General features: G+C 27.8%; 2 protein-coding genes across 2 annotated transcripts; both read right to left on the bottom strand.

Moving 5' to 3' along the window:
- Window positions 1–385: 385 nt before the first annotated feature.
- On the bottom strand, window positions 386–1192 carry LOC122852040 (60S ribosomal protein L35-like). The gene is made up of 3 exons (XM_044151594.1): window positions 1050–1192; window positions 818–954; window positions 386–728 (listed from the first exon to the last, which is right to left on the bottom strand). Exons 1-3 carry the CDS (start codon window positions 1050–1052, stop codon window positions 497–499), a joined length of 372 nt encoding a protein of 123 aa, XP_044007529.1. The 5' UTR covers window positions 1053–1192; the 3' UTR covers window positions 386–496.
- Window positions 1193–13432: 12240 nt separating this feature from the next.
- LOC122850932 (hydrocephalus-inducing protein-like) lies at window positions 13433–19033 on the bottom strand (the record flags this gene model as incomplete). The annotated part of the gene is made up of 10 exons (XM_044149981.1): window positions 13433–14494; window positions 14560–14844; window positions 14924–15378; window positions 15478–15898; window positions 15968–16287; window positions 16375–16663; window positions 16802–17133; window positions 17599–17895; window positions 18124–18396; window positions 18475–19033. Coding segments are annotated over 10 exons (4293 nt in total), but the record flags the coding sequence as incomplete, so codon positions are not given.
- Between the last annotated feature and the right edge of the window lie 6272 nt (window positions 19034–25305).

Below are 25305 nucleotides of genomic sequence, written 5' to 3'. Positions count from 1 at the left end.
CTACCATCAGTCAATAGATTAATGTTTCATTACTTAACCATCTGTAATTAAAATGACTTTCAATTATTCCATAAATTCAAACAAAAATAGAAAATAAAACAAGCAATAATCAGAATCTTATTGAAATAATAAACAAAATATAAATCTACGATTTTTGGAGCAAAAAAATTGAGACTTTTTTGAGTACAAAAATCGTAGATTTGTTTTGTTTATTATTTATTTGTATAATGGTATTTATTTTGATTTTCAACTCGACTTTTAACTGTGACTTTTTATTTTCCTTTCAGATTTCGTCACCAATGAGATTGAAGATTGAAGCTAAATAAAAAAAAGATGAATTAAAATGATAATTATAAAAATTTTAAATAAAGATAAAAACATGTTTTAGTTTTTTGATTAAAACAATTCAATGAGACCTTTATTTGTTTTTTTATTCGAGAAATAAACTCGAATATAAGACATTTTTTTTATTATTCAATTAAGAAATTAGAATAAATTATGCTTTAAGTGCAAATTTTCTTTGTGGCCATGCTGACATTTTTCTGACAGTCTTGAGTGTTTTAAGACCAGCCTGGAATGGAGTCAACTTCCGGCGGATTGCTCTTGTCTTTTTTGGTCTAATATCAAGAGGCTTGTATTTCTTGTTTTTATAAAGAAGACGAATATTTTCTTTTTGTTTCTGGTGCATAATAATATATACACGGGCAATTGCTTTGCGTACTACACATCTTCAAATAAAAAAGGAAATAGTTAATAAATGATTCAATAACAATTGATGAAAATTCAATAAATCATGGCGTGTGTTAATAATACTGACATTTTCGACAATTTTGAGGCAGCACCACCCGAGACTTTGGCAACTCTCAAGTTCGTCAATTCAGTTTTCAAATCCTCAAGTTGCTTTTGCAACTCTTTTTTGTCCTTGGTACGGAGTTCTGAGCACTTGACTTTACCCTGAAAGAAAATTTAATCCAAAATTAATAATACACTTGACACATGTTACACTTAACCAAACTTTTTTTAAAGATCATAAAAAATCACAAACTAACCATCTTGTTTTACTGAAAAGAGAAACGACACCAACACGACGCAACTTGCGTCACGCGAGATAAAAAATTATAAAAAAAAAAGAGATACTAGACAGAAACACATAGATAGAGAAAACAAACAAGTAGAGCGGGTGGGGAGTTGTTGAACTATAAAGGAGAGTGTCCACTATGCTAGCTTTTCGTGCAAGCCTTGCATAAGTGGGTGCGTTCCGTGGCTATCCAGCACCCGCACCCGTATTCACAGGGCATTACAATTTAGGGCTTTTTTCATCCACCGGTGGCGCTTGTAGAGCTTTTATATGTAAAATCTATATAAAAAAAATTTTATAAGCGCCATCAGTGGCAAAAAAAAGCCCTAAATTGTATAAAATTTGCCCTGTGAACATGAAGAATAGAGAACAGGAGGACGAACTAAAATGGAGCTATCGAGCCAAAAACGCTACAAAAACTAACAAGGTGAATTAGTTCTATTTTGGCCTGTAGATAGCTCTGCTGCGAGGCTCGGACCACTTTTAGTTGTGGTAGTTACGTACGTGTGATAATATATGAAACGGTATCTTTACATGTGTAGGTGCAATGTTTATGTTTATCATATCAATGTGTGAAGTTAATGTTTTTTTTATTAAACAATATATTTAATAACTTTTAACAATTATATTGAATAGATTAAAGAAAAAAATTACAATTTTACGGAAAAAGTATGCGCGAAAGTATACATGATTATAAAAAAAAATTAAAAAAATCAAGGTTGATCATGATTCAATAATAAAAATATTTATCAATTGAATTTATATCAAAAAAGAAATCTTGATTAAAATTAATTTAAAAAAAAAAAATAATATTGTCGGAAATACAATACTCGTATAAACATGTTCGTTATTTTTAGAATTTATTTTTTCTATATTTCAATTCATAAGTGCTTTGAAAAAATATTGACTCCAATATTAACAATTTAGCATCTATCAAATAATAACAAAAATAAAGTGATTTAAAAACAAATTTTGAACTATGTTAATCATTATTTGTTTTAGTTTGTTATTTACAGATAATTGTAAGTTACCTTTAATATAATAAATTAGTTGATATTGTTATAGTTTAAAAACATTTTTAAAGTTTATTTTTTATATATATGTCAATAGCCGAATACTATTTTAGTAGCCATACCTAAAACTCATAGTAATTATCATTAAAATTATATGCATTAATTTCTTGACTTAAATTTCATTATTTTATTATTATTATATTATTATGAATATATATAAAAAAAAAACTATGTACTTATTTTATCTTCATTATACACCAAGATTGTTTACATTGGAGTAATCTAAAGAGTAATAACTAATCAATTTTATGTTGTTGACAATTTATTATTAATTTTTTTATTATGAATATTATTATTTTTATTTATTATTTTGTAAAAAAATAATAAATAATAAAAATGATTACTTTATTTATTAGTTAATAATAATAAACATTGATAAACAACGACACACACTCAGCAGCTCACAGCTGTCAGTTGGGTGGTCCAAGAGCGCTATTTCGCCCTCTTTGTATAAATTTTAAAACTAATTCACGAGTCGATTTTTATACACATTTTTAGCTTACGGAGTTCGTCCTCCTGTTCTCTATTCTTCATGCCTGTGAATACGGGTGCCGTATTCAGAGGATGTTCTCATTAGGGCTTTTTTTTTCCGATGGCGGCGCTTGTGAACTTTTTATATAGATTTTACATGGAAAAGCTTCACAAGCGCCACCATCGAAAAAAAACGCCCTAATGAGAACATCCTCTGCACCCGTATTCACAGGGCAAATTTTATACAATTTAGGGCTTTTTTTTGCCACTGATGGCGCTTATAAAATTTTTTTTATATAGATTTTACATATAAAAGCTCTACAAGCGCCACCGGTGGATGAAAAAAGCCCTAAATTGTAATGCCCTGTGAATACGGGTGCTGAATACGGGTGCTGGGGTACGTTCCAAAACCTCCGTTCGGTTCGGTATATCAAGATGGCAGCGATTCAAATCAAATATATGAAAATTTTAAACACCCCTATCACCCCTATAAACTTTTCTATATTAGTGTCAGACTGTCAGTTGATATTTTTTTAGTAGAGGAAGGAGAATAATATTAGTTAATTCCCAGGAAAAAATCGCGAAGATCTACGTATATCAAATTAGATCTAAGTAGATATAATCAGATCTAATCATAACGAAAATGCTGCGGGATCGAATTATATATAAGCATATATAATTAGATTTAATTAGATCTGACTAGATCTCATTAGATCTAAGTAGATATAATCAGATCTAATCATATCGAAAATGCAGCAAGATCATAAAAATACATTCCGGGGTCTATAAAACTAATACAAATGAAATTTATGTTTAATATTTATAAATATTATTTTATGCATATATAATTTGCCGATCATCAGCCGAGTGTGGGTTGATTCTCGGATTGTCATGATAAATATTCAATTAAAACAAATTTTCGTTGTCTTTAATTATTGCTGCTATGGTTGAGTAGGTAAGGCTCTGTACTTTCATCAAGAAGACACCGTGTGCAAGTCCAGGTGATGGTAAAATTTGTGGTCTAAATCTTTCGGTCTAATAGATCATTAATTATATAAATAAAAAAAAAAACGATAGTCAAGTTTCCCAAGGTGCGCACCCTAAGTGTTCCGTAGGATTTTTTATTTTTTTTCTTGCTGTTTACAAAAATATTGTAAAAAAACAGTTTGTGACACTACATATCGTTGAATAAAAAAAAACGACCAAAAAATTTGAAAAAAATATCGTAGAGTCTACAGATAAAGCGTCGTCGATTAAAACATTGCTGGAATTGATCGGTCAATATTTGGAATTGGGCCATGTCCAAAAATGGGCATATTAAATCTAATAAGGCCCCAAAATTGGAAATAAATATGACGATTGCTTTTGGCCAAAAAAAATAAAGAAAATGAGCATCTCACAAGCCAATTCGATTCAGGACTTCACATTTTATCTCGAAATAACAAAAAGTCACAGAAAAGCGAAAACGTAAGTGTCCTACGGAACACCAATAAAATTGTTTAAATTTGAAATTTTTTTTTTTTTTAAATCAATAAATTTTTGGAATCTCAGTAGATCTACTTAGATCTCAGTATATCTAATTAGATCTAAGTATATCTCATTTGATCTAAGTATATCTAAGTATATCTAATTAGATCTAATGAGATCTAGTTATATACGAGTAGATCGCGCCTTTTTGCGGATCTAATTATATCTAAAGCAGTTAGATCTAATTTGATATACGTAGATCTACGCGATTTTTTTCTGGGTTGTTTTTTATTCTAATCAATAATAAGTATAAGTGATTAACTTATTATTGCGATAAAAAAAAATGTCAAAAAACACTGAAATCCACCGTCTTGATATACCGAACAGAACGAAGATTTTGGAACGTACCCCTAGTCTCTAGTCTTCTTGGTATATCGTATATATGCTGTTACTGGAAATCCCTAGAAAATTCACCACCATTTATACGTTTGCATGCGCAAGAGGTAAGGAGTTTGTTCAGAAATTATCGTTTTTTCGGATCTTCAATATGGCGGCGAAACACGTGTATAAAATTGCGTATATATACAAGCAGTACATATACATGTGCTTCGTTGCCATATTGAAGATCCGACAAAAATGATAATTTCTGAACGGATCCCAGTATTTAAAGTGACTAGAGAGTGCGCATACGTTTGAGTCTCCATATACTTGGTTGACAGGATCATGAAAAATAAAAAAATGAACAATTAAATCGTTTGGGAATGATTTGGGAAATGATTCTCATAATTTGAGAATGCATAGTTTAATTAATAATTGATAATTAAAGAATGGGTTAAAATTCACTAGATGTATGCGCACAAGCTTATTGCGCATGAAGCATGATTTACACTGCCATCACGCAACGCCTCCTTTTCTGCGCCGTTACTAAATGAAACCCGATGAAAATGGGGAAGCAATAATCAGCAATTATTTTTTTTCGAGCATTTTGGAGTAAATATTAACTTATGTTAAGGGATTACCTCGGCCAAATTTTGCGGTATAGGAGAGGGGATAAAGCCTATGTTTAATACATTGGTCTGAGAGCCATTGCCAACCTCAAAAAGATGAACTTTTTATTTTTTTTTTTCGATAAAACAATAGTTTTTTGAAATAATTTTTGTATAATAACCTAATATTATTAATCCCTGAAATATAATTGATCAACTTTTTATTCTTTTAAACATTTATTCAATAGTTAAAAAAAATGTGTAAATCGTGAAACACCGCAAAAAAAAAAAAACAGTTGGTTGTACTGAGAGTGCGGTTGTGTTAGTGTATGATATAGCTGCTGTGGCAGTATGTGTGTATCAATGTGGGATTTATTACTGGCGTTTTTAAACCTACGCGCCACAACATGGCGGATCACTATTCGGTGTTGCCAAGCGTACATTAGAATATAGTAGACGTCATATATACTGCTCGATTAGATGAATTTTTTCATACTTTAATTATTAATTATAAAAAAACTAAGCTCCAAACCTCTTCAATTTTTTTTCCATACGTTTTGTTTTGTTTCACTTCATAGCCCAATAGGTTTTTTTTCACGATGTCATTATTTCGATTAAAGATATCGGTATTTTAATGGACTTTTTTTTGACAAAAATCGTATTCTCCATAAGAGCCCATGTTAAAAGTTGTCAACTTTGAAAATTAATAAAAAAATAACGAGCTTCCAAACAATTACCAAAAAATTACATAAAATGTATCAGTATTTCAAGAATCTACTGTAAAAATTTCAAAGCATTCTCATTATTAGTGACTGGCCGAGGTAATCCCTTAATTTGTGTTATTTTTGTAAGAAGCCTGGAGCACTGTCAATACGTTAAAAATTTTTATGCATTTTATTAACATCATCAGAATAATTATCTAGTTAAGAATAACACAACAGAAGTTATTGATGAGAAATGTTAGATTATGAACAACAATATTATTGATAATCGATTTTTCAAAAATTTGTGGGATAAATCAAATAAAAAAACACTAAAAAAAATTACAATTGGCAAATCATTTCGAATCGTTAATTTGTTCTTAATTAAGATTATTTACTAATTGATATTTAAGTAATTGAATAAAATTAATACTATATGAAAAAATAACATAGTTTTCTTGGCCTTATGGTGTCATGACATTTCTTTAGTTCTTAAGTAAAGTGTCCACAATGCAAGATTGCTAATTTGCTATGCAGGGGTATAGCACTCATTCCCCTGGTGGGAATAATGGGAAGCCCTTACCGAAATACACGTAGTGCTATACCCCTGAATCCTGATGCAAACATATTGCAAAGCCGATGCAAGCCAATGTAAAGATAGCGGTGCGTGATGGCAGTGTAAATCATGCTTCATGCGCAATAAGCTTGTGCGCATACATCTAGTGGATTTTAACCCATTCTTTGATTATCAATTATTAATTAAACTATGCATTTCCAAATTATGAGAATCATTTCCCAAACGATTGTATATCTCAGTTTTTTATTTTTCATAGTCCTGCCAACCAAGTATATGGAACCCGTTTGCTACGGACCTGCGATCGCATCGGCAGCTTTACAGCTTACAATTTGTTAATGAATTAATAACTTGGTAAATTATTGCTAAAAAAATTTGAAAATTTGGGAAAAACTTCTTGATATATAGATATATGAACAGTGTTGCCATTGACAAGTTTTTAAATTCTAAAATTTTCTCGACACTTTTTTATCTTAAAGTTCAAATAACGTATAAAGAAAACAGTAAAAGTAAATAATATTTTTGATGTTACTTTTATTATTGCTAGAGAATAACAAATTTATATGCCAAGTTTCAAGACGATTTATCAATTATTAACAAAGTTATGATGAGTTAGACCTGGAAAAATAATGTTTTTTTTGAAAAAAAAATTATTAAACTATTCATTTTTTAATTCATTAAATAATCGTAATTGAATATAAATTGTTTGAAAAAAATTAAAGGTATTTTTTTTTTTCAAATCATTTTTAAATATTTGTAAATTTAACCTGAACAACGTTACGTTTTATGGGCCTCCGGCTCCGAGCGCTCGGCATGTTATAAATTCGGGTTGGACAATAAAAAAACCTAAAAAATAACTCAATTTGGTATTTGACTCATTACCCTGGTGGAAATACTTTCTCGAAAAATAATATCTCGTAAAATTCTAGAAACACTCCGTAAAACTCTAAAATCACTGCGTATTGCTCCGGAATTGGCCCATTGAAATTGATGATGTTATTTTTTTTCTCTTTTTTTCATTTCTATAAAAAGTACTTTTATATAATAATGATGTATGTTTTTGGCAATAACGACGTTCTTTTTCTTTATCACCAAGATCATTATAATCATCAAAAATTATACCTGTTATTGAAGTTCTTAAATCTTATTCCTGGATCAATTGATACAAATTTTGTGGAATTTCTGTTTTATATATCATCAATATTATGACGTGATATGACAGCTCCCAGGAAAAAATAAGATACATCTCAAATTCTCAATAGATGTGTTTCTGTAGATCTACGCGTTCAACGCTTCTATTCAACCGACAAAACAATATAATAGTAAAATATGTTTGGACGATGTAGATCAACGCAGGTCTACATAGATTGATTTGGGTCTATCGTATAGCAGCTGTCATAGGCACATCTAAATAGATCTATTTACATCTATATATGAAACTTGATAACAACTTATTTATAACATTATTATTAGACATAAAAATTAAATTTTTTATCAAAGGAAAAATTGATATATATATCAATAATAATATGAAACATTTTTTTTGGATCTGTTATTGTCCATTTTATTTTCAACTTCTTCAACTAATGTTGTTGTTTTTTTAACTTTATCAATAATAATGATATTTTAACGGCATTTGTGTAACTGTTAATGCAAATTTTTAACTCAACTTTGTTGTTGGGTTAATATTCATCATCCCTGGTGAAAATGATTTCTCCGATTTTTATCTGATTTTCTCCGATGTTCTTTAGTTTCCTTCCGATTTTTTTTCGTTTTTCTCCGTTATTTCTACGATTTTATCCGCATATTGTTAAATAAAAGTTTCGAAGAAAAATCGGAGTAAAACAAAAATCACTTTTTCTGATTATCTCCGATTATTTTCGACTTGTTCCGATTTTCGTTAGCATTTTCTCCGATTCTTTCTGAATTACTCCGATTTTTTAAAATCGGAGAAATCATTTTCACCAGGGTATCATCCCATAATTTTTCATAATCAATTTTTTTTAATATCTAACTGCTAACATTGAAATTTTTTGTAGTTTTACAAAAAATGGTAAAAATAAATGCCATCTACTGTCATGATTAAATTGTTTAAAATTTAAATCTTTAAACTTTTCAAATAATTGCATATTAGGATGAATATTATTAGTAATAAAGTACTTGATAGTTTTTCTTGATTCATTATGATAATAATTATACTTATTTATTTCCTCTTCTTCTTCCTCCTCCTCCTCTTTTTCTTGCTGTTTAATTTGTTTAAAAACGTATTTGATCAATCTGGTATACCTATGAGTTGTTATGTTCGTTTTAAATATAGTCAAATATGATTTTTGTACATCACCAACTATTTCACTTGATCCTAAAGTATCGAATTTTGATGGTATTTTTTTTGTATTTGGATTAATTGGTTTTGGATGTAATTTCAAATACTTTTTAAATAATTTATCCAGTTTTTTGTCATATTTTATTTTTTTGGGTCTTCTCGAAGAATATAAAATACCTTACTAATACTTTTTCGTGGACTAATTTTAATGATGTTACTTAATAACCACCCATCGTTATTATTATAATAAAGATATGATCATAAATCCAATGCTTTATTTGACTGTTTTAGGCGATAAATCTGTTGATGATTTAGATTCCCCCGAGGAAGAGGAGGAAGCTGTTTTCAGATTTCAAACGGAAAACAAGTTTAAGAATGCGGCTGAATGTGCAAAAATAATCGTGAAGTCATTTTGGACTGCCAAGAAAAACTTTTAAATAGAATCGTTCGACTAACAAAGTCTTCTGAAAAGAAGGTTGTGACTCCTACAAAAGTTGACCACTCTAGGTCAATATTTAACAAGTGGTTAAAACACAAAGCAAATTTCTGAGAATAGTTCTCCTAAAGTTCGCGAAAAATCGAAAAAGCTTCTTTGGAGAACTAAATGAATTCCGGAAAATCCCTGGTGAAAATATTTCTCCGCAATTTGTCCTGACTTTCTCCGCGATTACTCCGAATTTCTCCGCAATTACTCTTAATTTCTCGCAAATTGGCCCATGCGGAGAAATAAGTGAAGAAAGGTATCAAAATTTTTTTTCGAATTTTCTTCGAATCGACTTGGATGAAGAAACGTTCGGAAACTGAGCAGGGCTACCAACACTGCGCGTCGAATCTGTTAATATCGAATAAAAAATATTGAAACTAAAAAAACCAGTAGAAAATTATGAAGTTAAAATTTTTTTAAAAGTTGAAACAATTTTTTTTACAATAAATATTTGTTGCACAGTATTTATAAAAAATCCATTAAATGAAGGACATTTTGAAGAAGTAAAATATATTTTTTTGTAGATTTCTACTGATGCATTTGTTTATAACAATAATAAACAATAAACATTTTATGTGTCGCGCGGTCTATCAAGCGCTCGTATATGTTACCGATTTAATTCTTCGAAGATCACTCTTTGTTTATTTGATTTATTTCGTTAGCAACAAAAAAACAAACTATGTCTCACTTACTCTTTTTTTTTTTTTGTTTTTTTGTTGCTAATTAGTTAGTTAACGAAATAAATAAAAAAATAATAGGAAAAGGCAAGCAGAAAGAAATTCATATGAGAGTAAGTGAGAGAAAAACAATGACCAATCAAATGTTCGGAAGACCGATGATGTTTGTCTTTTTTATATAGGGATATATTTTATTTTTTTATAGATTAAGGGATTACCACCGCATATCTAGAGACCTCTTGCGTATAAAATTTAGAAACATAATATTTCTATGAGTGCGAACGAGATAAAAAAGAAGGAGAAAATCTTGTTTTTCACTTCAACTTGAGTATTTAGACAAAGACAAAAATTTATTTTTATTTATTGTAAAATAAAAAGGTCTCAAAGCCCTATTAATTTTTATATCAGAATTTCCTTATTATTTCCTCTATCTATCTGTAGTTTTTGAAAAAGCTATCTGCGTTTTCCATAAAATGGCTAACCAGGTTTCTAAAAACTAAACCAGACTCTCCATAAGAACCTATGTATAACCTTCAAAAAAGTAGCCTACTTTAGTAATTAATTACTAAGTAATTAGCTACAAGAAAATTATCAAAAAATTTGAGCGTATGTATTATTATTTCATTAATCTGCTCAAAAAATTTCAAGGCTCTATCTGCGTTTTTGATTGGTGGTGGTAATCCCTTAATTGATGCCTTTAAAAACACGGACAATTATATAGTTTTTTTTTCGAAAAAACACTTTTCATTCTATTATATTTAAAAAAGTGAATTATTGAAAATTATTATAAGTATAACAATATATATATATATATTAGTGCATTAATTAATTATAATATAATTGTATTTCTTTTGTATATATTTCAAATAAATAAACATACCATATGCGTATATGTACACATGCATGCATCGTATTAATAACCACGAAGAATAAAAACCACTTCATGTTGTTGGCTGCTCAGATGAGACTATTAAACTGATCATAATTTTAGAATTGCGCAAGACACATCAGCAAAACCAAGCTCAATTTTCTATTACAACAAATACTAACACATTGCCGACGCTGATAATCTCTAAAATATTTACGAAGCTTGAGCATCTTGTTGGCTCGATGGTAGAGATGAAGTTGGTTGTCTTGGGTGACTTGATGACCTTGCTTGATTTTGATGACTTGCTGATCTTGCTCGACTTCGTCAGCGTGATGATCTTGATCTTCTTGACTGCAGTCTTTGTTTTTTCTTTCTTTTTTTAAATAATTTTTCTTTCAATTTTTTTATGATAAAATAACAACAAGAGCAAATAATAGCAAGTAAAAAAATAATTATAATTGAAATAAATATATAAATTCCATTTCTTTCTTTTGCAGGACGATCTACTTCATTTGGCAATTCAATGTCCTGACAAATTGTTGAATCCACACTGTCGACAATGTTAACGCAACATCTCCATTTTCCATAATCCGATTTATCACCAGATTCTACCCACTCTATTAAATTGACATTAAATACATGTATAACTATATATATTTGAATATTATGGTATACAAGTTGTATTTATAATTCTATAATCAATATAAATACAAGTATCTATATATACTTACCAGTTAATCGAAGTTCACATACAGAGTTTTTTTTTCGAGGAAAATAATGTGAATCATCAATATCACCAGCTGTGAAATTATGATCACCATTAATTTTAGTCCATTTGCAACTAATCATATGTGCTTCAACTGCTGAAGATATGTGACAATCGAGATCAGAACCTGCAGTTGATGCAATGTTGTGATGGTCATCGTATGTAGTAATCTTACGTTTCAGCTCTGAAGTAATTTTATACTCTAAAATAAAAAAAATTGTAAAATCATATATACATATAATTATAAAAAGTCAACATAAATAATAATATAATTATAATTAACTGTGTATTGTAAGATCACATGAAAATGTAATGATAATAAAGTAAAGTAAGTAAGTAAGTAAGGATAAAGTAAAAGTAGTGATTGTGTATTCATTTGAATTTTTCAAAATGATGGATCCATTTGGATGTTTCCACGAGCAATAAACGAGCAATGACCTCCAATCAAATTGTTGTCATACGTTTTCAAATAATTCGATATTTCACAGTGAAAAACTACTTGTTTTATTATTGTTTTATTTATCCCCTCATTAATTTCGTTAATATATTCCATATGAGATCTAACATAAAAATCTGTTGAAATGAAAAAAAATATTAAATTTATATACAATATAATTTCTATAATAATTGCTTTATTGAAAAAAAATAATCTTACTTCTAACTTGCACTGAAAAAAAGTATTCAATAATTGTGCTTCCAATGTTGCTTTCATTGAAAGCAAGTTGACATTTCCAAGTTCCATTGTGTTTTAATATATTTGCATTTTTAACAAGCATTGAACAATCTCCTGCTTTCAATGTATTCTTGTTAGTTATGTATGTTACTTCTAGAGTTGGAGCTTGAATTCTACAAAATAAAAGTGGTCTATTGTGGGAACAATTTATTCGTAATTCAGGAAAAATACAATTAACATATACAATGTTAACTGCAGCTATGGTTTAGTAATAAATATTAATATTCTTATGGTGACATGACATGGATGACAATAAAAAATGTCACGGATCGTAGTTGACAAAATTCCTACTGGCAATTAAGTATTTTTTAAAAATCCAAACATGGTATAAACATTTGTCAACTTTTTGATGATTGCCCCATTTGCGGAGTTTTATTTCTATTTTCTCATTTGCATCAATGTCAAATTAAAATGTAATATTTGTAAAATCAATGTAAATTTTTTTAGCGATAGATAGTTCTATTAGATATGTTGCTCCTCATAGGCAGCTGCGAGAAATGCATCACATTAAAAAAAACATGAAAATATATTACATAAGTATATAAAATTGTCTTGTTAGTGTGCTGGGTATGTGAGGAGTTGCGATATTAAATACTTTTGTAAAGATTCAAAAAATTTGAAAAAAAGAAAGTTTTATTTTCTAACTTGTTCTATGATCCTAATATAAATCAGCAATTTGATTAAATTGTTTAGTAGATTAGTAATCTTTATACGATCTAAAAGAAAAAATAGTATCCTTTGAAAAAGAAATATTGAATGCTTGAAGATACACTCTAGGAATTTTACAATGTGTAGAATGAGAAATAACAAAACAATATCAGGGATATTAAAATTTAAAAAAATTCATCAATTTTCCGGATAACAACTTACTTTTCATTAAAATAAATAAAAGACTATTTAACACTTATAACATACTATATTATTTATTTATTTATTTTTTTTTAAATGAACATTAATATTAGTAAATGTAAGTTTTATTACTACTGAAAAAAAAAAGAAGCAGTATGAACATATTAGCGATAATTGAATTAACGTTATGTTCAATAAGACCAGGTAATTGTTGAGATTTATTTTTTCATATAAGCTTCAACTTCAAGTGTAAATTGGTGGCTTTACCTGGAACTATTATCAATCGATATATTTTTATTACGTGGTGTACAAATATTCGCTTCACAATAAAATTGTAATTTACTATAGTATTTGTAACATCGAATTTAATAATTTTTTATAATCATTTATATGTTATACGTGATTTTAATTCAATTACCTCACCAGTTATAAAAACTTTCAATGGTTTTTTCATTTTTTCTACAAAAATTTTCAAGGTTGTATTCAAGGGACCTATTTGCCATGGTTTAAATATAATTCGAAAAAATTTATCTTTATTTGGCTCGAGGATACCAAATGAAGGTTCAACTCTTAAGCCTTTTTGTAATGCCTGTTTAGTGACATTGAATGTCAGTGCCAAATTTTCCTTGTTTGCAATTCTAATGGTGCTTTCAACTTGTCGTCCTGGATATGTTTTTTCAAGATTTATTTTGACTGTACAACAAGCAACATGAGGTAATTTAACATTACCAATTAAAACAAATGGTATGTCAATTTTGTATTCTTCAATCGAAAGTGTCCACAATGATTCAAATTTTCCAACATCTTGAGCTGATAATACAAATGATATTTTTGTTGATGATTCAGCTTCTACAATGCCTTTTTTAAATTTACAATGAAAATAAGATTTATCATTTTTGTTTAATGATTTTTTTTCAGTCCATGAAAAATGATAAGGTTTTATTGTTAGATTAATTAGATTGAATGTTTTCGTATGATTTTCACCGACACCAATTATATTAAACTCAAGAAATCTTGTGTCTTCTGCTAAATCTAAATGATGATTATCTACATGAACACTCTCTGGCAAATCAATGTGATAATAAATTGGCAAACTTTTTCCGTCAACAACAATTTTTAATGTTTTTATTTCTGGATCAAGATTATCAATATCACAAACGACATTTACTTGATAGCTATTTACAACTTTTGGTATAAAAGTGAGAAAATATTCTTGTGTTTTTCCTGGTTTAATAATACCAAATTCAGGTGTAATACTAAACGGCAATATTTCATCAACTACTACATTTTTTAAAGAAGAAAATTGTGTTAAACTTGTTGAACTTGATAAATTTTCAAGTGAATTAAATGATGAGTCTATTGATTTATCTTTTTTAATAATTTTCCATTTGTAAATCAAATCTACGATGCCTGAATTATCAATATGAAATGATAATTTGATTTTCTGGAATAATAATGATTAAAATAAATAAAAATGTATTAAAATATTTTTTATAATAATAAATATACCTGGAAGATGAATGTATCTTCGAAATGTATTTTCTCTGTAGAACATGAATAAACAGAATAAGCTGCTGTTGCTGAAAAATTTAATTGAATCGTTCTGACAATGTCATTGACAATTTCGTACTGTGGTTCATCTGCAATATTCTGAATACGAGTTAAAAAAACTTGGTTTTCATTTGAGAATTGCTTTGGTGTTTTCCAATCAACCGTGAAACATTGATTATCCCAAGCTATGCCTCGGGGACTATTTGATAACTTGATTTCATTGATTTTGCAATTTAATAACGTCTGAAAAGTAAATAACTGAATAATATATTTTTGTAATTTTTAAATATTATCATAATAATTAGTAATTATCATTGTGTACTTGAGTATAATGAACAGGGCATAATGATCTAAATGACAAAGTAATATCTTTATAATCAAAATATCCCAAATGTCCAACAGAGGGTAAAAAATAAATATCAGAATATTGACTTATTAATTCAAATTTAAAATATTTGTCACTAGATTTATTGACAATTTTGAAAGATACGGATTCAGTTTTTCCAATAAAACACGAGTCCATATTTATTTTATAAACTAAGTATGATGATGATTCTAATTTTTCTTTTGATTTTATACTGTCATCATCAGAGTTATTTATTAAAATTTTTTCTTCAAGTTGTAAACCCTCAAAAACAACCGGCTCAATAAAACCTTCACCTTGTAAATTAACTGTCAATTGTTCATATGGATTATTCGTAAAAAATAAACAAATTTTTGCTTCAATTATTATTGGCTCATCTGGTTTAAATAGAACTATTAACTTTGTAAATTCCCCTGGATGAGAATTTAATTTAATTAAACTGCTTGAATATTTATTCATGACATTATCATCATTTTCTTGTTTTATTAAAAATATAGAATTAGAATAATTGCTATGAATCTCAATGAGTACTTGAGTTTTGACTTTTCCAGTATTTTTGAATGAAATATTTTTAATGCTTGTCTCACCCACAAGGCACTGACCAAATTTCAAATATGCATGACCTCGCTTAGAATCTATTGACGGTTCAATGAGGTCAATTTCTGGCACGCAGCTGTTGCCAATAATTTCAATGTACAATTTATCAGAGGTCATATCTGGAGGAAGTAAAACTCTTGCTTCCAAAAAATAGCTGTATTTTTTTATTATTGTTGGACTAAATGTAATTGTAAATACATGAGTTTCCAGCGGAGAAATAGTTGCTTTAACAGGATCAACAACAAATACAGGTACTAAAGATTTTGATGTTGATGAATTTTTAATGATATCAATGACAACATCTGACGCAACAAGACCTGAATTACGTAGTCGCAAATTATACGAATAAGAAGATGACACAATAATATTTTCCATAATCAATGTTTTATTATTTTTTGAAAATACTGTGTATTCTTTATCAAGTGAGCATATAAAATCATTAGGCTCATTAACAATATGGCTATCTTGAAATATTAATTTAAAGTCATTAAAATCAATTTTTGGCATACAAGATTCTAATGATAATTTTAATAGTCTTCCATTGGCATCACTCGGAGAACCTCCAAGAATTTTTATTAAAATTTTTTCAACAATTTTTCCTATAACTTGAGGATAAGCTTCAATTATGATTTCTTCAATTTTTCCAATTTCAATAAAACCCTCATTTTTTTCAAGCTTAAATGGACCTATCTCCATTTGATTAGTCACAATATTATTATCAATTTTTAAATTTTTCTTTTTATCATTTTTTGTGTCAACTCTTTTATTATTAAATTGGCTTGGTGTTATTTTATAATTAATTGGAAATATACCAGAATTTTCAATAGATAAAATTAGTTTTTTGGATGATTTCATAGTCATTGGGCCGAACATCAACTCATAATTAGGATGAAGTTTAACTATTGGATATTGTGCAAATATCGACACTGTCAATGGAATTTTTGTTACAACCAAAGTCGTATTATTTTCATCATACAAATTACATTTTAAAAGTGCAATTTCTTTTATATCCATTTCAATAGTTGGTGTAAAAAATATATTTATAATAAAAACTTTACCTGGTTCAAGCTTTCCAGCTTGTGGATTAATTATAAGATTTGTCTGTAAATTTTTGATAAGCTGTTTATTAAATTCACTTTTTCTAATAAATGCATTATCATTTTCACATTCAATAGAATAATTTAATGCATATTGTCCACAATTTTCTAAGCTAAATTTGCCAATTGCTTCATCACCTACTCTAACAATTCCAAATTTAATTGGAAGAGAATCTTGTAAATTAATATTTACATCAAATGTTTCTCCAGCTACTCTTATTGTTTCTATTGAGAATGGATCATCATCATTCTCATATAAAAATATACAGATTGGAATTAATGATTGTTCCATAACACCAATCAACATTCCAATAAAACATATTTCAATTTTACACTCCATTGTTGGATAAATCCATCCGGATTTTTGAGGTACAATAATTTGTTGATTTAATATTTCAGATCTTTTTATTCTCCAAAATACAGGAATTAAAGTTGAATTATTTTTTAATACAATGTATTTAGTTTTTTTTTGACCTTGCAATATACGTCCAAATTTAATGTTATTATTAATACAAGTAATATTATAATTTTCACCGTGACATTTCAATTTAATTAAATTAACACGTGGATTATTTTTTAATGTTATTATTAAATTATTTATATTTGTTCCAATTTTTGTAGCTGCTGCTGTTATTTTTAGAATATCAATATCCCGGCGTTTGATAAATTGAGAGATTTTATCGATAATAAAACTGCTATCAGAATTTTCTAGACAATATGAAGCATTAATGTCAATCAATGATGAGTTATAAAACTTTATTTCAGATATTTTATTATGTATTTTTATACTGTCATTTTGAGTGACAAATAATGAACCAAAATCAAATGTATATGTGTCGGTGAAAAATGTGGGTTCATTTGTATTATTTAAATTTTTATTCATGACCTTTGAAAATAATGATATTGGTGTCATATCTAAATACGGAATAACAGCTGTACCTGTCATGAATATACGACGATATTGACCGTTACTTCCAATAATACTAATGACAAATTCATTTTTAAATTTACCACTTTTCTTGGGTTTAAATATAATTTTAAATACTCTTGATTCACCAGCCTGAATAATAATACGTGAATCTGGATTTTCATTATTAATTGAGTCCAATAATTCGAATTGATGATTTTTATGAATTTTTGGTTTTTCCATGGGTGATAAAATCGAATAAAGATTTGATTCAGAAGCATGTTGATGAGCATTATCATCTTTTAAAATATTACTGTTAGTTACATTGTCTGAAATTTGTTGAACAATAAATTCATATAAATCTGAATTCCAGGGATCAGTTGATTTAACATGCCAAAAATAAATATTATCATTTTTTGATTCTATAAAATGTTTTATTGAAGTCAAGTTTATTTGATAAGCTTTCATTTCTTCCGCAACATTGTTTTTCATTGATGATATATTTTTTTCGTCATTTTTATTTCGTTTTTCTAATTTTTTTTTATCTGTATTAACACCTGTTGTTGTTTTTTGTATATCTGAATTTATATCGGAGCTTGAATCTTTCACTTTCACTTCTTTTGTATCATTATTTTCTGTTAAATTTGGACTCATTAATGTTGATATTTTTTTATACATTTTTTGACGTCTCAATTGAGCTTCTTCAATTCTTGGTTTTTGAATTTTTTCAATGTATAAATTTTTATCATCCTCTGAAAGTAAATGAAACTCTTCATCAGGCATTTCATCGATTTTTTTAAGCTTAGATTCTAACATTTCTTTTTCTTCAGCTATTTTTTCATTTTCCATAAGTTCAATTTGTTGTTTATAATTTTCAAATGAATTATGAAAAGTTATAAATGACACACAATGTATTGGTGACAGTAGCTGAATGATTGTCGAAAGCATTGTTGTTTCATTTATTATAAAATTATTTTTTAATGATTGAATGACAATACCATCTTCAAAATGATCAGCCAATAATCCATCTTGTAAAATTTTTACAAGTTGGGTTATATCAACATCAAGAAATGTATCGTTTTTAGATTTTTTTTTTTCACTCTTTAATTTTCCTGTTATCTTTAATATATTTTCTAATAAATGAATTGCCTCAATTTTGTACTCATATTGACTCAATAAATCTAAAGAATTAAGTACATCAATTTTAGGTATTTTATTAAAAACTAACACTTCATGATCTTTAACTAATTGATGATTTTCAATATTTGAATCAACATAATCTTTAAAAAATTCTTGGTATTTAGAATCAATTAAATTTCGAATAGTTGAGTTTTGTGAATGTGCAATTGATTTAATAAAACAATCATCAATATTTAACAAATTAACTCCTAGTTTTTTTGCTGTTTTACAAGCACTTTCTTGATACTGAGTAAATAGAGCACCATGAAAAACAATACATAATTTAATTTTCAATAAATTATTTCCTTTTATTTCTTCTTTTTCTTCATGAAATATATCATCAAATGGATTTTTTATTGTTGATTTAAAATTATCTGAGTTTTGTTGAAGTTTATCAATGTAATTGTGCAATAAAATTTCAATTTCATCAGAGCTGTATTGAATAGTGGATATCGGTGACTTTATTTTTACTCTCTCTAACGATAATATTGATTTTTTTTTCTTCAACTCACCAACATTTACGATGTCTTTTATATCCTTTGACGGTGAAATGTTATTGTCTTGGGAGTGAATTGGCTTTACGTGATCGAGTAATTTTATTTGTTCTTTTTTTTCTGTTAACATTGTATTGATCAAAGAATCATAAAAAGAATACATAGATTCATGCAAAAGTTTACATCCAATTTCCCTTGGTGGAAGCATAAATTCATTTGTCATATAATAATGAGCAAGTACACGAATTATACGATTATCATTAAGGCTTAGTTCATCCAAATGTTGCCATGATAATTCTACAGGTATATCATTTACATTTTTAATAACAATTAATTTTTCTTCCATTGTAACGTGAGGAGTTCCAACAGCAAAATTAACTTGTGATTCAATTATTTTTATTTTTGATTCAACACCACATGCAGTCACTATGATACTAAGAGGATGTAAACTTTGGTTAACATCAATTAAAAATTCTTGGCTTATTTTTTGATTCATTCTTGGTGTATATGTCACACTTATTTTTGTCAATTTTCCTGACAAACATATGCCACTGGTTGGTAAAAAAGTTAAAGGAAAATTATCATTTCTATAATAATAAGTTTTAATATTCCACTCACAATCAACTGGACTATTATTTTTTAATGTAAAATATGCTTTTTTACAATATCCAACATAAACATCACCAAAATTAATAGTCCATGTATCTGGTATCAAACTAGGAGATGTTATAATTGACATTATTGTAAGAGGAATTGTAAGACCACCAGCAATTTCTACATATATTTTTCTTTTTATTTTTTTATTAATTTCTGATATTATATCACGTGGTGGTTTCATAGAAATTTCAATTAACAAATATTCATCATGTAATAAAACAGCATGATTTTTAAATTTTACTACAATACCATATTTTGTAAGATAATTACTTTTTGTTAATTTCTTCATGCGAATTAAATTTTTACATGTTGAGTAAGCACGTACAAGTATTGATCGACAAGTTGATTTTTCTACAACGGTATAACCCATGTCTAAAACATACTCAGCTGATAATAAATATGGTAGTGGTGTATTTATGTAATTCTTGGAGTCAGCACATGACATTATTAAATATAATTTATTTTCTTTTATATATTCTTTTATATACAATTTTTCAATTGCCATGTCGATTTCCATTATACTTGGCAAATAGTCCCTATCAATAATTAAATCCCATTCATTTTCAAGTAAATTTTTTATTTGTTTTTCTTCTGGATTAATATCATTATCATCAGCATCATCATCAGTGTGATATGTAAAATTCATTGATTGAATTGCTAAATATTCATTTTTAACTGAATTTAAATTACTCGTTGTCCAAATGTGTGGTAAGTTTATGTATATCTGTGGAATGATTCCCTCACCTTCAACAGTTATTTCAATCATTTCAATATTTACCAATTCAAATTTAAATGACGTTTGAAAAAATCCTGGGATTATTGGTTGTGATATTATTTTAAATTCTTCAATTGAATGAGCCTCAATTGCTCCACAGTTTGGTTTTATTTCAACTAAACTATTGCCATCATCAAATATTGTATTACTGACCTGATAATTTAATTTAATTCCACATTTATTTTCAAATTTAATTGTCTTTATGGCATTTTCAAAAATTCTTTTTTTATTGAAAGAAATTTTTGTGTCACTTAATGTATATTCTACAAAATCTGATTGAGCTTTAATTTTAATATTCTCAGGTTTTCCCTGCTGAATATTACAAATTAATTCACTAGTTAAATGTATTGCTCCTCGAGGACAATAAGAACAAGATATTGAGTTGCTTGAATAAGGTGGAATGAAACCCTCAGAGGGATAGATATCAAACAATTTACCTATTGAATCTTCTATAGTCTCTGGGGAATTGCAATTCTCTCCCGACAAATTACTTTCAGCGAGTGTTATTAAAGAAGTTGTCGTGTATAAATAATTTATTTTTCTTTTATTTTTTATTTCTGATAAAGTAAAATAAACCTCAATTGGTCCGTCATTGTGTAGTGTAAATTCTTGTTCTTCCCATTGCCCAACAGGTACATTGAATTCGAGTGGTTTTAAAATTGTTCGAATATTTGGATAATTAATAGATGCACTGCATTTGATGTAATCAATTTTTGGATGATTTTCATATTCAATTTTTAAAAATTCTTCATAATTTTTTGAACAACGTGATGATTCATTATCATTAAAAGAAAAATAAATTTTAACTAAATATTCTTCATGCACATTTAAATCAATATTGTCCTTGTGGCACTTTTGGCTATTTAAAGTTGAAATTTTAAAAGGAAACTCTACTGACAAACGAGTCTTTAATTTGATTTCTGAATTATTGATAATTCGTAATTCATTTATTATTTTTTCAGAATTTTCTTCAATATTTGGGCATTTATTTACAAAAAAAATAAATTCAGATTGATTAAAACTGATAGAAGGTTCTAAAAAATTTGCAGACAGTGTACTTGTGCCAATAAATTGTTTTTTTCCTTGGCCTTCAATTGTCCCATAGAGACACCAATCTTCTGAGACAACTCCACATGTATTTGAACGTGCAGTAAAGACAACTTGTTTGCTACTTTTCTTGGGTAATTCTATTGAGACTGGTTCAACTAAAAAAACACCTGTCTTTCCAGTTGCACCTCGAATATTCGAAAAATTAATTTTATTGGTAAATGTCAATCGTTGGCACTTGTTGCCTTCATTCATCACGTTCACTGCAATTGCATTATCACACTCAGTAAGTAAAAAACCCATATTTATTTTTGGAAATATATTTGGCTCGAGGACAATTGGTGTACCAGCAGCAATTGCACTTAAACTCACTGATTGTGGTGATGTATTTGAGATTGCAAAAAGTATTTTGTCTGATTGTTTTCCAACATCTCTTGCAAATAATGACACTTCTATGTCAAATGATTCATGAGGTTCAATCACTCCGAAACTTGGCAATACTGCCCATGGTGTATTTTTGTTTGACTAAATTACAGATAAAAATTAATGCACGTCATATGAAATATTAAAAATAATAATTAAAATAAATTAAATTTAAAGCTTACAATGATTGCTTTGAAATTTGCAGAAATAGGTGAGTCATTGATGATTTTTAGTGTCATTGATTGTTCCTGAAGTAATGTGACATTACCCCAATTTAATTTTTTTTGATCAATTATAACAATTGGACCATGTCCGAAGCACAAAATTTGAATTTTATTACTTTCATTTTTTCCAAATGTCATTAAACTAAAAATCATTTAAAAATTAATTTATTTTTCATTAATTTTTAAATTATTAAAATTACTTTAATTCAATTTTGTGGTGTCCAATTTCTTGTGTAATTATTGTTATTGGAACAATTGTCGATTGGCCTGGCTCCAATTGCCACTGACATTTTTCCAAGGTATAATATATTTTTTCATTATTCTCAAAAGTATTCTAAGAAAATAAAATAATAAAAAGTTAAATTATATAATTAATTGCTGATGACTTTAAACACTTACTGGTTGTTGTAACAAATAACAAACTCCGACAACATCTGAAGTATTGATTATTTCAAAAGTTTGCGTGTATGAAAAATTAATAAAACCTGATAGATTCAACTGCTGTGGTTTTACGTTAAATTTAGGTACAATACTTTTAAATGAAACTGGAATTGTAAGAGGAATACTGTCAGAATCTTGAATTTCAATTGTCAAATTATAATTTTCAGATCTTATAATGTTTGGAGTAAAATTAATTTCAAGTTTAATTGAATTTTGACCGTCAATAGTTGCTTGAAATGGATGAATGAAAAATTCTCGAGGATTCAGTGGTATACTTGTTGCTGATATATCAATCGATTCATTGAATTTTTCACAAGTCAATGGTATTTCATTACCATCCTCTGGTATGCATGCGATGAATGTTACAGAAACTGGTGATAAATTTTCAAGTAAAATATAATGTTTTGATGTAAATCCAATTGCATTTTCACCTAAATTTAAATGTCTAGTTTGACAGTGTAATTTTGGACACTTGACTGATCCTTTGACATAGAGCAATAATTTTTCAAATGACTCATCAACGTAAAAGTCAACTTGTTCAATAAAATCACCAACTTTTGATGATAAATAATTAAGATTAAATATTTTGCTTTCATTTGGTTCAATAAGGAGACAAGATGGGGTAATTGTGATGCTACCACCAAAATCAGTTGATGCTGATTTGAAAATTAAAGTACCTGGTACAAGTCCCTCATTCACACAGCTTATTGGAAAACTCGTGATTGACTTGAGATATACATTTTCCATTTCAACAGTTGATGTGCTAAATTTGAGTGCCGGTCCTCTTGAAACTCCACTCAATTTTACTGTTATTCTTTTTTCTTTTCCTGAAACTTCTAGATAAGCTATTGTTGAACTTTTACCAATTTCTTTTGGCTCAAAAATCACATTTACTACAGCAAAACTTTGTGGAGCAATCTTTCCGATATGCGGAGACAAGGTAAATTGCTTATCAGTGAATGAAAATCTTTCAGTTGTAAGAGAAGATATTTCATCAGCTAAAATTCTTTTGCAAATTTGTGTATGTATAGCTGTATCACAAATATTTAATTGTTCCAAATTAACATAACGTTTTTCTTCAATATTTTCTACAACATTGAACATTTCTTTTAATTTATTTTTTTGTTTTTCATCAGTTTCAATATCTTGATAATTCATCCAGTGATAATCAATAATAAAGTCAGTGTTATTTGTTATTTTTATAGACCTTGCATTTGATAATCCAATGAAAGTTTCATCAATTGCTACATTCTCTGTGTCAACATTAATATCACAGTTATTTGCAACACCATGTACTTTAATTTTTATCAATTCTCCAGTTTCATATTTTAATAAAATTATTCCAGTATATTTTTTTGCATGATAGGCTGTAAATTTTATTACAAATTCAGCACTATCACCAATTTCAATGAGTCCATGTGATGGCTCGATGGAAAAGTTTTCACTTGACAAAGATAATGTAAATACAGCGACAAAATCACCCACATTACGTACTTGAATAATTTTTGATATTAATAATTTAGGTCCAGTTTCTGGCATTAATATTTCATCAGGAAAATCAAGAATTGCTCTTGGACCTAGACCTAAATAAAAATAATTTGTTTAACCATTTGCAGGCTGTGTATTTAAATTGAATCATACCAATGATTGGAACAGTCAGTCGTTCTTCCGATTCATCAGTGAAAAAAGTAACTTCATAATGATAATCTTTTTGTTCTTGTGCACACATTTTGACAGTATAAACATGATAGGTACCAGGTGCTATTTTTGTATTTAATGTTTGTCCTTTGTGTGTTATTTGAAAAACTAGGTTAGCCTTTGCATTCATCTTGATTAAATGTGGTACCTGAATGACAAATTAATACACACATCTTCATTGATTGAAACAAACTACATAATTATCAAGTTTTTATTTACTTTAGATATATTTTTAATGACTAAATTGGCATAATAATTTTCACCAGCAACAAATTGTTGAAATATAATGACTTTTGGTATTGCTGCAAAAGCTCGTTGTTGTTGATGATGATGATGATGATGATGATGATGATGATGATGATGATGATGATGATGAGTCAATTGAGGCTCACGTAATAATGACGATGATGAAGAAAGCAGTTTAAGTCTCTCTTCGCAAGTCATTAAAATTTGTTTTTTGTAATCCGATGGCAATAAAGCCAACTGATGTATTTTATAATTAAAAATAAATTTATTATTTTATTGATAAAAGAAAAAAGTAAATATTTTAGCTATATCATTAAATAAAAAATAATTAAAATACATCAAATACTTACATCATCTTTTAGATGATTAACATCTTGATAAACAAATTGTGATATTATTTTCATAATATTATCACAATCAAACATTTTTTTAATATCGTTATTTTTTTTTATCGACATATTCTATCTATTAAATACACAAATATAAATGTCATCACGCAAATTTTCTTAAAAATTAAAAATGTTATTCTTTTGTTTAAAAAAAAAATGATAATAA

The sequence above is a fragment of the Aphidius gifuensis genome, linkage group LG3 (genome assembly GCF_014905175.1).
Source record: "Aphidius gifuensis isolate YNYX2018 linkage group LG3, ASM1490517v1, whole genome shotgun sequence".
NCBI classification, from domain to species: Eukaryota; Metazoa; Arthropoda; class Insecta; order Hymenoptera; family Braconidae; genus Aphidius; species Aphidius gifuensis.
This window is presented reverse-complemented; position numbering and strand designations above follow the sequence as displayed.